General features: G+C 32.0%; 2 protein-coding genes across 2 annotated transcripts in view; both read right to left on the reverse strand.

Annotated features, from left to right (window-relative positions):
* Positions 1-681: 681 nt before the first annotated feature.
* On the reverse strand, positions 682-13,575 carry LOC126733420 (uncharacterized). The gene is made up of 12 exons (XM_050436728.1): positions 13,345-13,575; positions 11,621-11,705; positions 8,731-8,795; positions 3,055-3,582; positions 2,854-2,950; positions 2,589-2,713; positions 1,999-2,080; positions 1,780-1,915; positions 1,492-1,652; positions 1,282-1,402; positions 1,019-1,198; positions 682-930 (listed from the first exon to the last, which is right to left on the reverse strand). The coding sequence occupies exons 4-12, from the start codon at positions 3,179-3,181 to the stop codon at positions 757-759; spliced, it is 1,203 nt and encodes a 400-aa protein (XP_050292685.1). The 5' UTR covers positions 3,182-3,582; positions 8,731-8,795; positions 11,621-11,705; positions 13,345-13,575; the 3' UTR covers positions 682-756.
* The window catches only part of LOC126690062 (uncharacterized), a 15,928-nt gene continuing 4,500 nt past the window's right edge, over positions 3,890-15,317 (reverse strand). The window contains exons 5-8 of the mRNA XM_050385197.1: positions 11,266-11,340; positions 11,142-11,216; positions 11,013-11,092; positions 3,890-7,871 (exon numbers count right to left, since the gene is read on the reverse strand). Coding sequence (XP_050241154.1) covers positions 3,890-7,871; positions 11,013-11,092; positions 11,142-11,216; positions 11,266-11,340 — 4,212 coding nt within the window. The remainder of the gene's footprint in view (positions 7,872-11,012; positions 11,093-11,141; positions 11,217-11,265; positions 11,341-15,317) is intronic.

Consider the following 15,317-nt stretch of genomic DNA (forward strand, 5'->3'; position numbering starts at 1 on the left):
ATAAAGCCCTTTCGATTCTTTGGGATTGTTTTATATTATAGGATCTTGATCCGAGATATGATTTAGGCCAATCATCCGATTTTGTGTGAATGGATTTTAGCCGGAAGTGGGACCTCTGTTACTGTTAGTGCACATGCCTGCTATTGCGGATATCATCATATTTGCAAAGGATTCGGAATTATTTTTACTAGTCGCTAACCCGTGCGATGCACGGGAAAGCTACGAATTTTTTCCAAATGATGTGACATTAGGTTTTGGAATTTAGCATTGATTCTCTGGTAGCACATTCTTAATTTTCAATTTCATTTATTTGATATCTTCCACTAAATATTGAATGCATTCATTATATTTAAAAAACGTTGAAGTTTAGATATTGTTTTTGAATTCCTCTTGATTTTAAAGACACAATTATTGAATCTGAATAACATACCAATGCAAATATTAATCACTTAAAATTGAAAATAAATTATTTAAACATGACAAGTTACAATTCAAATTAAGTCTCATGAGTTTTTTAAATGTAAAGAGAATACTACAATATTTATAAATGAAATGTATATAGACAGACAGTTAACGCTATGGTAAAAGAAATCCTCAAATAACTAAATATGAGTTTAATTCCTCTATGTTTCAATTTAAAACCAAATTGTGCATAAAAGCAACAAAATTTCCTTTCCAATATGTCTTTAGTATCAAAATCACAAATTCATTAAAACCAAATTGTGCATAGAAAATCTTAGAGATAGAAAGACAACTTTAAAGTGTTTTTTGTATCTTCTTCCTTTGTTGCTTTGTAGTAGTCCCTGAATATGCCCTTTTGTTTTCCTTGAGTACAGATGTTGGTGTGAGCTGCACCTTGGTTTGAACATCAAGTTTTTGAAATGTTGTACAATCACCATGTTCTTCATTTGAAGTATCACTGATGTAAACCTAGCAATAGAACAAGTTGAGGAATGTATTACAACATATACATCTTAAATATCATATTTGTAATTTTGCTAAATTAAATAATACTTACTTCTGTCATTTTATCAAGCTGAATTGCTTTGTCAGTTTCTTCAAAAGAGTCAAAAAGTTTCTTGATAGTGAAGAATTCCCATCCATAGTTGAGATTATAGTTATTTAGTTGTATTTGGAAAACAAATTGTTTTCCTTTAAGATTTTCTATTTGCACAGGAAGGATGACTTCATCGGGCTCCTAACAAAAGTAACACTTTTCAAGTTGTACACTGAAATAAAGTAGTAAATATTAAATACTAATTTTATATTCGACTTTCTCACCTCTAAAGATTTATTCAAAAGGTCTTTGGCTGATATGTTGAGTAATTTTTCTGCTTCTGAATCAAATAAAATGAATGTGGCCATTTCTGAGCTATCTTTAACCTTTAATTGAATTCTATACCTGATAAAAGAAATGACATATATAACGTTAATATCATATTATTTGTTGTGTATTTTAATATAAAAAGTAAACATTTTCATTTTGTGTACCTTGGGATTGGGAAGCATGCCTTTTTGTTGCAATTGTCGCACCATAAAAATTCATCTTTTGAGTTTACCTTTCTACGACATACTTCGCAAGAGATAAAGTACCAACCATGACGATCTATGTCAATGTTTATAATCTTTCCTTCACAGGTAAAGATCGTTTCCTAGAAATTGAATTTAATATGAATCAATTTATAATTTTATGGTTAAATTTTGTAAAAGCAAGTCTAAAATACATAAAGCAATGTTAAGGACACAATATTATTGTTGAAGGTATATTTTTTTTCTGACCTTATTATCAGAGTCCCACACAACTTCTTTTATTTCAGTTATGGTTCTTCTGTTGATGTTCATCTCTTCTTCAATTGATAGTTGTGGTTTGAATTGCTTGGGCATTTGTACTATTGGTTGGTTATTTTCTACCAGCCTATTATATTATATAAAGATATTAGACATAGTATTGTAGACTGTAAATATATTAAAAATGTGAATCCAAAACAAAGCACTTACTGATCTTTGAATTCAGCAGTCTCAGGAATGTCCAAATCAATATAAACTCTTGTTCCACTTGTTGACGATAAGTTATACTCTCCTAGAATGCATAGGATTCATTAGGAAAAAAAGTACATTGAAGTTTCAATGAAATGATTACTGTAATCAGTGAGAGGTCTAGATTAGAGAGCATAGTATGTTGTCGACATGTACAATACAGAGGTAAATAATCCAACTTTGCCATGGTAGATAGATGCTAAAGATAATGACACTTGAGAAAATGTTTGTCACATTTTGAAAACCAATGGATCCTAAAAACCATGCTCTTGAAACGGATTAAAAAAAAAGGAAAAGAAAAATATCTTTCAACAATGAAAAATGTAAAGGAAGGGAATGAATCTCCCAACAGTAAGTGATGAATACCTTTTTAATTCTTGTACATTGAAATGATTTTTCTCTGCTCAATAATTTAGAGACAATTATCTTGATTCATTGGATGCTTACATAATAATTTAGCCAAAATACTTTGTATTTGAAACAATTGGATGATTTCTTATGTAGTTTAGAAAATGGTTATAAAGAGAATTAGAAAAGAGAAATGAACTTGCCTTTAAAAGTCTTGACAGTCAAACATGTAGCTATTATGACAAAAGGGCCTGGATTTTCAGTAAAGAAGCTCTCCTCAACTTCATTTGCAACTGATCCCCAAAGTGTAAGCTTTATTTCATGTCCTCTGTAAAAAATTTTCAATGTTACAGTGTAAGTTCATATAATATAAGTGCATGTATTAGTTTATCAAAAATAAATAAAGAAATAAAAAGTGCTTGTATTGAAAATAATTTTTTTTTTTTTTTTAAAAAAAGAAAGACATACTCTATAGTCATGACATTTATGTTTCTCATCAAGACATTTGATCCTTTGATGCAAGGTTGCTCAATCGGTCCAACACCAATCACATTTGCAATGATATCTAGGCATTAAAAAGATGTGGATGTAATTATTTTCATATATAACAATAATATAATACATAATTATTAATAAATTTAATATAACGCATAATATATATAGAGATACCTGATAGCTGGACATGTTTATTAACGCGTTCATGTATTTTATTGTAGTCAACAAATTCGAATTTATGACGCGGTATATCAACATCAACCTCCTTTATTTCCTTATTGCTAGTTTTCAATGTGAACATGATCTTGATGTCATTGTCTACTGGTCTATAAAATGCATTGCCATCAACCACTTGAAAATAAGAGAGCTCATAAAATTTTCCTTCTTGCAGAAGAGGCTTGAACTTTTTAGCAATATTATTTTTAATGATTGCATGTATTGAATTATTCTGCAAGTAAAGTGCATCAGTTTTATATAGATAGAGTTCATGGTATATATAATGATCAAACAATATTAAAAGCTATAGAAGAAAAACAAACCTGCTCATCGATTAAAATCATATCTAAACTAATAATATCATTATTTTTTGAGTTGATTGCATTCCACATCCTTGATATTCTGACCTTGACTTTCCAATTTTCTTTGTGTTTGTCTATACAAAGCTGATTAAGGAGAGAATATTGCATCATCTTGGATCCCTACCTGCATAGATTAATAAATTTGAAAGTTTATAAAAATTCTCAACTCAATTTAGATACTGCATAGAATAAAACAAAACAAAGCAATATAACAAAGACATTAAAAAGTAATTAGCTTATTAAAGATAGAAAATAGTAATTAGCTTGTATTAAATTATGTTATAGACATGAAATTTAACAAAACAGTAAGCATATACGAAGTGCATAAATCAATTTGGAGAAGATAAACAGAAAAAAAAAAAAAATATATATATATATATATATATATATATATATGAAATTATGTTACCTTGATTAGTTGGTTTCTTGAGTCAAAGATTGGTAAAAACTTCTTTATACACAATATTTTTTGTTTCAGACTTTTTTTCAGTGTCATTGTTAATGATGAGGAATTTTAGGCCATATCTGCTTGTAACTCTAGACACTGCAACGTACAATTGCCCATGACTAAAAACAGGTTTTGGCAAATACACTCCAACATGTTTCAATGATTGTCCTTGGCTTTTATTTATAGTCATTGCAAAGCACACTGAAATTGGAAATTGTCGTCTCTTTAAAACGAATGGCCATTTTGAATCACTTGGAGATAATGTTATTCTTGGAATGAACACACGTTTGCCTATATTAGTGCCAGTTATGATTTCTGCTTCTATCACCCATGTAGCCAATCTTGTTATTATGAGTCTTGTTCCATTACAAAGACCTTCATTCTGATTCAAGTTTCTAAGCAACATTACAGGCAAACCTATTTTTAATGTCAGTTTATGGTTTGGCAATCCTGGAAATCTCAACGTGTTCAAAAATTCAACAGTATATAGGAGATCTTGGTCAGGAACATTTGAAGAAGCCTTGCATATAGAATCTGAACTTAGATATTCATGAACTTCTCCATTTAAGGATGACACAATATAGTCATTTAGTTCTTCTACAACTTCATTTGTAGGGGCAAGAATTGCCCTATCCTGTAGGTAACTTGGATCTGTGTATTTATTTTCCAAACCTGGATATGTGCTGTCAATAATATCTTGCATTGGATTCTCTGAAGGTTGGATAATCAAATCACTTGGAATTGAAATGTTGTAATCCCCATCTCCTTCTCCCAATTCACCATTACCTACTTTAAGAATCCACTCACTAAAGTCCTTTATAGATGATGTTTCTATTCCACTCATACCATTCTGTAGAAGCCTCATATTTGTTTGGAGTTTAAAGACATTACAATCATTCCATAGATATGACTTGCTAATTGAGGATTGGACTATATCTTCTCGTCTTCCCTTTCTCACAACTGGAAGTATTTGTCGAAAATCACCCCCTAGAACTACAACTTTACCACCAAAAGGTTTTTCAGCATTTTGAGGATCTTCAATTTGTAGTATATCTCGTAACGTGCGGTCAACAGCTTCAAAACAATTCCTATGTGCCATCGGTGCTTCATCCCAAAGTATAATACTTGTTTTTGAGAGAAGTTCCGCTGCTTGTGTTCTTTGCTTTATGTCACAGGTAGAGTCATCATTTACATTAATTGGGATATGAAATCTTGAGTGAGCAGTCCTTCCACCAGGAAGCAACAAAGCAGCAATTCCTGAAGACGCAACAGCAAGAGCAATTTTGCCTTTTGATCTTATACCAGACAGGATGGTTCTATAAAGATACGTTTTACCCGTTCCACCATGTCCATAGACAAAAAACATTCCCCCTCTTTCAGTAGCAACAGCTTCCATTATAGAATTGTAGATTATTCTTTGTTCATTGTTTAGGCCAGAAATTAGGATCTCATGTTCTCTTTTCAGACTTGATACATCATACGACATTTCTTCTTGAATAAGTCTATTCCCATTCTGAATAAGATCCATATTTGGCTGGGGCATTTGTGGATAATCTCTAAGTGATCTTCCATATTGTTGGAGGATTTGTTCGATTTCATACAATCCATAATTTCTCAATTGGTCATCTGATAAAATTAGTTCTTGGAATTGGAGGATACGCCTTTGCCTATTTAGTATATCTTCTGTAATCAGTTTCCAGTTGGATTCCCAAAGACTTAACAGATCAGCTACCTCACAGAACAATAGCATTGTAACAAATAGTTGACGCAATTGTTGCCCACTGGCCCAATTCGAAGCTTCAATTAGGGAATCATGCCATTCTTTGTCGTCATCAAGAAGTCCAAGTGCATAACAGGCTTCCTTATAAGTTGGATAAGTAACATCATTTATAGTCTTTATTTCTTTAAAGTTTCTTGGACCTTTGACAATGTTAAGCAACATTCTCAAATAAAACCTTTCACCACTTGAAGGATGTGCGTAGTACACTCTTCCAATACAATATTTAGATTTCCTTCTTTGCCATTGCTTATCATTACTATGCCATACCCATTTTGTAGGAAATTCAGCATAAGTCAACTCTCGAGCATCTTCAAAAGCCTCATTTGTTTTCATCCATTCTGTAAACTTTGTTTCTTCAATACCAGGTATATTTAAAACATTATCCAAGCTTGTATTTTCCGGATAAATGATGGGATGTTCGTCTTCCAAATGAAAATTTAATCTTTCAACAGGTGGATATCGAAACTGAATTGGAAATTCAAATATTCTCCAACATGATTCAGAAGCTGAAATATATCTACAATCTAAGTATGCTTTTGTCTCATCAACAACAATTTCGGTCTCTTGTCCATCACTCCCAATATTTGGCAAATTCTCTTCTACAACAACTGTTGCTCTATCTGATCCCTTGTTTATATATTTAAACAAATATTTGATCGATCGAGATCTATTACACCATTCTACATTCAAATGGGATTGGTACTTCACCAAAAGATCTACATTATAAGGTACAACATATCGGTTATCCAAAAGAATTCCGTTCTTCTCTATTGTTTTTCCATCATTTCTCCTTCTATATATTGGAAAGCCTTCTTCATCAATTGTTGTTTCTTCATAAAATCTTTTTGGAAAATGTTTTGTACATTTACCATTCATCATGCACGGTGATTTCAGATTTGCAGATCCACATGGCCCATGCATCATAAATTGTTTTACAGCTTCATTAGCAACAGGATCGTCATCTGGATCTGGTATCTCAGCCATAATGATACCATCAATGTCTGTTGGACTTGGACACTTATCCTTTGGATCCAAAAATAGAAGAATATGTGCATGTGGGAGTCCTCTTTTTTGGAATTCAATTGTATACACAATAGCAATAACTCTTCCAAAATGAGATTTATGCCTCAAATCATGTAATAGTTCATCTAATTTTATCTTAAAAACCCTTGTTACAATATCTGGCCGATCTTCATATTTCAGGCCTTCTATAAATTCTAAGGAATGATTGATTTCTGACCATTTTGGATTGCAAGTAAATGTAAGAAATAAATCTGGGTAACCTGCCCATCTACATATTGCCATTGCATCTTGATAATTTTGAACCATGTACCTTGGACTTCCAGTAAATGAGGATGGTAGGACTATTCGTTTGCCTACGGTAATGGGATCTGTATCACCACGAAGAACGGCATCTTTCAAACCATAGTACAGCTCTGACCTCAATTTTTTTTGATTGAATCTAACCCATTGTAGTCTTTCTTCTTCAATAGAAGTGTATGCATCCACTATAAATTGTTGAAAAAGCCTCCTACCAAGCAACAATGTCTTGCCCTCATGAAAGCGTTGTTGAAGCCTATGAGCATAGTATTCTCTCATTGTTATTGATTCCCTTTTTCTAGAATTGCTCCCATTCAAATTCCTATAAGGTATACCAAGCATATACCCATCCTCACCATACGGAAAAAGTAATGGATATTGCAATGCCATAAAGCTTGGATGAGTTCCGTTTATACGTTGCAATCCTAAACTTCGATTCTCAACAATAATATCTCTATCAGAACTTTCAATATTAAAATCTCCAACAATAAGAGCAGCTATCTCAGACGTTACAGGTAAGTCATATTGCCTTTCACCAGAATTGCGACTTCGTATTAAACGAATTCTGACATTATGTATATCTGATTCATCAAATCTGTCCCTGACCATTCTAAAACATTTAACCAATTGGTTACACTGATCTAACATTTCCATCAACCCAGTAACAATATCTGGATCCACATAATTTCTATCATCTTCACGTATAACTGCATCAATTCTATTTTTAACTTCATTATCAGTTTCATAAATATAAAGCTGTGCATACTTAGGTTTTTGGCCATGGACAGGAAGAAGTGATCCAATTCTATGATGAGTTTGACCATTTACACGAAACACATATGGACCAGAACCATTATTCACTGATCTATCAACATTACCCCCCAAAGAAGTGAAAGCAAAGAGAGAGTTGTAGATTCTTATCCCTAGTTGAAAGTTTATTGATCTCTCATCACTATTAATATTGAGTAAGTTTCCAAGAAAGGGTGGAGGTTCTTTCAATAGAGGGAGTTGAACTCTTCCTTCAGAACAGCACAAACTAAACTTTGGTTTTGTAGGCGTTTTTGACTTTACAGTTCTCTCTTCATACCAAAGTTGAGCTCCACAATGCTCACATACTATTGTTGGAGGTCCTAAATCCAATGGTTCCGTAAATTTTCCTATGACAACAAAAACAAAAATTCACTTTTTCTTCCTAATTTTAGAACTTTTTTGGGAGAACTAAAAAATGTAACACTTACGTTGTTTTCTGCTTTCATCATTAATGCTATATTGTCTACGTCGAATACTCCTTTCAAATGGCTCGTCATCTCTTGTTCTTGTTTGGCCTAGGTTACATACTAATTATGAGTTTTTTAAAGAAAAATATTTTTTTAATATGTCAATATCATACCCCTTCTATTTCTCTTTTCAAATAAAATTAATCTTCGTCTCAATCTTGCATAGAAAGCAGAGTCCATGCTTGGGGAATAAACTAAAAGGAAAACATTCACAAAATTTTAACTCATAAATATAACTATATAGCAAAAACATATATTACAAATTAACAGTTACATGTTATAGAAAGGTGAAAAATTGAAGAAAAATATAGCATTCACATATTAACTTCAGAATTAAAAAAACATTAAGATATGATTATTTGATAAAATGTTCAAATTCTCTCTACAAACATATTACCAATAAATATACAATAAATAGTACAGAATAAAAGAAATACTGGTAAATACCTGACTTTCCCGGTCTTGTGGTTGTATTACCAAATAAGCAAGATATCAAAATTCCAAATCCCTACCTGCAAAACCAATAGAAGACAATGATAAAAGCAGATTTAAAACAGCAACCATATGAACACTATTTAGGAATTCTATCAAACTCTTGTGAGAAGCCAATAACAAAAACATATGCACAACCAACAAACATCATTATTATGTACACATATATACAGCCAAAAAAAAAAAAAAAAAAAAAAAAAAAAAAAAAAAAAAGTTCTTGACACACACAATGGTACTTAAGAGGGGGAAAAGCTGGAAAGGAAAGTACAAATGAAAAAAGACGCTTGCTTAAATTTAGCATCATCAATGTGCTGAAAGCTAAACACTCCCTTGAATAGTAAAGATGTAATAGTGCTCTATTTATTAGTTGCCAAGAAAGCTTGGAAAAGGGAAGGTTTGAAATTTGAATCCATTGAAGCTAGACAATATATGCTCCACCATTCAAAAGCAATAAAGCACAAAAATATGGCTATGTTGAATTGAATTTCTCAGAAATCAGAAACCACAAAAGACATAACACTCTATATGGATGTTGGGAAACTTGAAGAAAAGAATCAAAATTAAAAAAAAAAGACAATAATTTTTCATCTGTAAAACGTTTTTATCTACCAAAAAAATATAAAAATTGAAACTTAATCACTTGAACCAAGCCAAACAATTGTATTAGATAAAATTTGAATAAAATTCAGTTTTCTCAACTCCAAAGTCACATAAAGCTGAATACTTGGAACTAAAAATTGAAAAATTGAAACTTAAACCGTTAAGCTGAGCTAAACAATGAAACATTTGTGCTAGATATATTTTGAATTGAACTCAGCTGTCTCACACATAAAGTTGAAGACTTGGGAATTTAAATTAGTTTAATTTTCCAAATTTTTTCTCAGAACCCAATACCCAACACATCATCATCTTTTGTTTTCCCACCAATTTCTCAGCAACCAAACAGTAGAAACAACATTGAACTTATACTTATCAAAGACGAAGTACACCCACATTAGAAAAACAACTGAACATCCCAAAAGTCCATAAACACATTAAAAAACAAAAATTGAACTTATGCCCATATTTTATATAAAAATTGAAACTTAATCACTTGAACCGAGCCAAACAATTGTATTAGATAAAATTTGAATAAAATTCAGTTTTCTCAACTCCAAAGTCACATAAAGCTGAATACTTGGAACTAAAAATTGAAAAATTGAAACTTAAACCGTTAAGCTGAGCTAAACAATGAAACATTTGTGCTAGATATATTTTGAATTGAACTCAGCTGTCTCACACATAAAGTTGAAGACTTGGGAATTTAAATTAGTTTAATTTTCCAAATTTTTTCTCAGAACCCAATACCCAACACATCATCATCTTTTGTTTTCCCACCAATTTCTCAGCAACCAAACAGTAGAAACAACATTGAACTTATACTTATCAGAGACGAAGTACACCCACATTAGAAAAACAACTGAACATCCCAAAAGTCCATAAACGCATTAAAAAACAAAAAATTGAACTTAGAAATTGGTATTGTGATGTATATTAATAGTTAGAAATTGAACTTAGAAATTGAACTTAGAAATATGCAGCAACAGAGTTTGATATTGTGATGTATATTAATAGTTTTTTTTTAAAAAAATAAATCAATTTTAGTAGGAAGAATTGAAGCCTTTTAGAGGCAGGGCTATAGAGTTGAGTAAAAAACTATACCAATAAGGATGTAAGTTGAGAATGATTTTTGCAATATTTTTGAATATCACTCTTCTCCCTATGTCTCTAATCAGTGAAATTCACTTGCTGCATCATTACAGTATGTTTACTTTATTCCTTTAATTACAAATATATCCAATTATGACCTTTTTAAAAAACATGAAAATAGAATTTGTATCACTTCTAAAATATGATTTTAGAGAATTAACATGGGGACATGAATATACATGTTTGTATGATCTACAGGACAAATGATGGGAGACTCATTACAAAATCATTTCCTACTGCCATACATGCAAGAAGAGGCACTCATAAAAATAAAATAAAATAAAAGCCTAGTGGAGCTCAAAATCAAGGAACAAAAAATACCCATATCATTTTTGTAATTGGATACACATGCTTTAAAGTAAATATTTGACAAAAGGGAAATACATGTACAAACACATAACAACCCTGTAAGCATAAATACAAGGGAACAAAGACCTGTTCTGCAGAAAAAAAAAATGCAACAAAATCAATACAGCCCATGGACATACAATACAGGAACAGAAACAGTAACAGATATTACAATTACCCCTCTGTAAGCACAGATTATGCAGAAAATCCTGAACCTGTTCTGTAGAAAACAAAATATGCAGCAACAGAAATACAGCCTATGGACATACATCAAAGAAACAACAACAGATATTACACTCAGCCCCACTGTAAGCACATATTATGCAAAAGATCCTGAACTTGTTCTGCAGAAAGCAGAAAATGCAGCAGCAAAAATACAGCCCATGGACATACATCACAGAAATAGCAACAGATATTACACTCAACCCGCCTGTAAGCACAGATTATGCAGAAAATCCTGAACTTGTTCTGCAGAAAACAAAATATGTAGCAGCAGAAATACAGCCCATGGACATACATCACAGAAATAACAACAGATACATCGTTTTTCTTTGGGTCCGAATAGATGCATCGATTTTCTTTGAGTGTGGCGTTTCAAGTTTGTTTTTTATGCATGTTTGTTTTTTAAGGGTGTTTTTTTTCCTACATGGCAGAACAGCCAAATCTAAATCAATCCAACCAAGAAATTAAAACCTAAATCATATTCAATCAAAAAATAAATAAATAAATAAAAAAGCAATAACTTTACCGATTATGGGGTAATGGGTATGCGGCCTCTCTCTTTGTGCCTTCCAAACTATATCTCTGTGTGCATGTGGTTCTGATAAAAAAACCTAAAATAAGATTGAAAAAGAAAAAAGAAATATCAGCATAATATTCAATTCTATACTTATTTGATCCCAATGAAAATTTCATGGAGAACTCAAAAACCCGAAACAAAAACGAATGAAAGCCAAAATCAAATCTATACCTATACAACAACAAAAAACTCAATAAAAAGTAACATTGCATCCCCAAATCTGGAAAAAAATAAAAATAAAAATACCGGTGCTGGTTCCAACAATCTGATGGTGGCAGATTTTCTTTCTCTATGTGCTTGCGGTTCTATATCTGTGTGGTAAGTTTTTTTGTTTTTTGTTTTTATTTTTTATTTATTTTTTATCTCTATATCACAAGTTTTTTTTTTTTTTTTTTTTGGGGAGTATTGCAAGCCTTTGCCGTGTATTTCAAGCGGTTTGTTTTCTTTTTATTGAAAAAAATATAAAAACCCACTCCCTAATTTAACTTGAATACCCCAAACTAAAGCATTCTTACCCAGATTCCTTCATCAAAATCAAATTTCATCAAAACACCCTGACCTGAAAAATTTTTTTTTTTTCAACTACATTCTATTTTTCTATTTTCAGATCCCAATATATATATTAAAAACAATAAAAATAATATAAGAACCCACCATCTCTGGAAGAACTTATAAAGGCCAACAGAACCTTAAAACTCAACTGATATTACTAACTCTTATGAGAAAGCTATAATATGCCTAAGTTCCTTTATGCCTAACAACATAAAAAACATCCTAGTTAATTTTTCTTTTTAACCTTAAATGAAAGATCATGTATAAGAAAGTTCTAAACCTTTTCGTCTTTATTATGTGCGCAAGTATGAACTCTCCCAGATTCAAACTGAATTAATTACCAAAATATTCTTAATGATTCTAAAGGAACAACTGAACATCCCAAAAGTCCATAAACACATTAAAAAACAAAAATTAAACTTATGCCCATATTTTTTCCAACCAATTTCTCGGCAACCAAACAATAACAACATTGAACTCATACCCATCAGAGACAAACCACACCCACATCAGAAAAACAACTGAACATCCCAAAAAGTCCATGAACACATAAAAATTAAAAACTGAACTTATGCCCATCTTTTTTTCCCAACAATTTCTAAGCAACCAAATAGCATAAACAGCATTGAACTCATACCCATCAGAGACAAACCACACCCACATTAGAAAAACAGCTGAACATCCCAAAAAGTCCATAAACCCCAAAAAAAAAAAAAAAAATATTTGAACTGATTCCCATCTGTATTTTCACCAATTTCTAAGCAACCAAATAGCAGTAACAACATTGAACTCATACTCATCAAAAACATATAACTAAAAATCTTCAGAAAAATCAAATTGAACAATTTCAAAGACTACAATTTGCCTACACAAATCAATGTGTTTCTAAAACATACCTACAAATTAAAACATCCCAAAAACTACAATTCTATAATTAGCTCAGTTTCCACACAAATTGAATAGCCGTGAAAAAAAAATATAAAACATACCTACAAATTGAATAGCCGTGAAAAAAAAAAGCATCGTGAAAGTTTTATATATATAGAGTTATAGAGTCCTAATCTATATAGAATTCGGATTCAGAAAAAAAAAATATATATTATAGGTTTATAAGACAATACCTTTGGGCCGGTCTCGACGGGCTGGGTCGGTTGCATTGAGCGATGGGCTGGGGAAGAGTGGAAATTGAGCGAATTGGATTTGGGTCTGTTGGGTCGGATCGGTATCGGGCTGTTGGGTGTTGCCGTGGAAAGGGAGAGGCAGAGGATCGGTCTGTTGGGTCGGATCGGTGGGTCTTGCCGTGGAAAAAAAATGACAGATAATCGGAGAAGGCATGTTCGGTATCGTGAAAGGATCGTTAGGTCTTGCCGTGGGTCTTGCCGTGGAAAAGAAATGGCAGAGAATCGGTGAAGCCAGGGTCCGGTATGGTGAAAGGGAAAGCTATTCGTGTGTGGAGGGGCAGAGAATCAGAGAACCCAGGTCCGGTCAGGTGAAAGGGAAAGCTATTCGTGTGTGGAGGGGCAGAGAATCGGAGAAGCCAGGGTCCGGTATGGTGAAAGGGAAAGCTATTCGTGTGTGGAGGGGCAGAGAATCGGAGAAGCCAGGTCCGGTCAGGTGAAAGGGAAAGCTATTCATGTGTGGAGGGGCAGAGGATCGGAGAAGCCAGGTCCGGTCAGGTGAAAGGGAAAGCTATTCGTGTGTGAAGGTCCAGTATCGGGAAAGCTATTCGTGTAATTGGTGATTGTTTTTATGTTTTATTATTTGGTAATTGTTTTTTTTTTTTTTTTTTAATGATGTGCTGACGTGGAAAATTGTGGAAGCTTCAAAAGCTTCGGTTTTATATATATATATAGATTATTATTATAATAATTATATTAATGGGGGAGATCAGAGCAAGATTCAGGATTTTTATTTTTATTTTTATTTTTTATGATAAAAATAAGCATTTGATAAATTGGACATTGTAACTTGGAATTATAAACTAATCTTTCAGATAAGAAGAGGCCGTATAAAGTAACATATATTTTTGATACACAGAGATATTCTATTTCTAGGTGAGACTTCGTGCGTGAGCTGGACATTGAGACCCTATCTACTGAAATTTCTCTGCCAACATAAATATAATTAATCTATAGGAGTGATTTGCGAAATATTATTAAAATCTAAATTTTCAAATTTTGATGCACTGTCCAATTTATTTGGTGAAATGAGTAAAGTGATTATCTTTCATAAGAAATTTGACACGCTTCAGGAAAAAAAAAAAAGTGACATGTAACCCTATTTTAAAATTGTTTTGGTGATATTCTCAAAAAAATAAAAATATGTTTTGGCAATTTAAATACACAAATCGGCGAGTCCCACTAAATGTTATTTTGTTTTATAAACTGCTTTCACAAAATTGTTTTTAGAAAGTTGTTCTCAAAATTACTGTACAAATTATTTTTCAAAACTTTATATCTATTTTCTCAACTCAGATTCACCATTTAATAATATAATAATTTACCCTTCTCAAAAAAAAAAAAAAAAAACTAATATAATAATTTTAGGGTAAATTACAATAACCTACCTTGAAATTTGGGGTAATACCAAACACATCCAAAAATTTTAAAATATGATCAATTTGACCCTTAAATACAAACGGCATGTAATGCCATTTATTCATTATCTCCCAAACATTTTTTTAGTTCATTTGTATTCTACATTTTCTCTCTTCTTTGCCCCATAACATGTCTCTCACTCACTCTCAAGCTTAAACTAGTATCCAAAGGCTATACACTACCATATAGTTAAGAAACATTCAAAAAAAAAAAAATCTCATTAAATTAATATCCACTTTCCAAAACCATACACATTCTCATCTGGGAAATTTTTTTTTATAGAATATTAAAAAAAAAAAATCTCACTACATCAATAATCAAATCAAGATCAACCCATTTAGATCCAGTATCACACAAGACAATCAAACATAGATCAACTAAACCAAACAACCATCCACCATCAAACCTCAAACTTACCCAAATCAAAAATATTTCAAAACAAAAACCAGACCCACAACAAAGACCGACCTAACATCCACTGTCCACCATAACACAAC

Source organism: Quercus robur, chromosome 6 (assembly GCF_932294415.1).
Source record: "Quercus robur chromosome 6, dhQueRobu3.1, whole genome shotgun sequence".
NCBI classification, from domain to species: Eukaryota; Viridiplantae; Streptophyta; class Magnoliopsida; order Fagales; family Fagaceae; genus Quercus; species Quercus robur.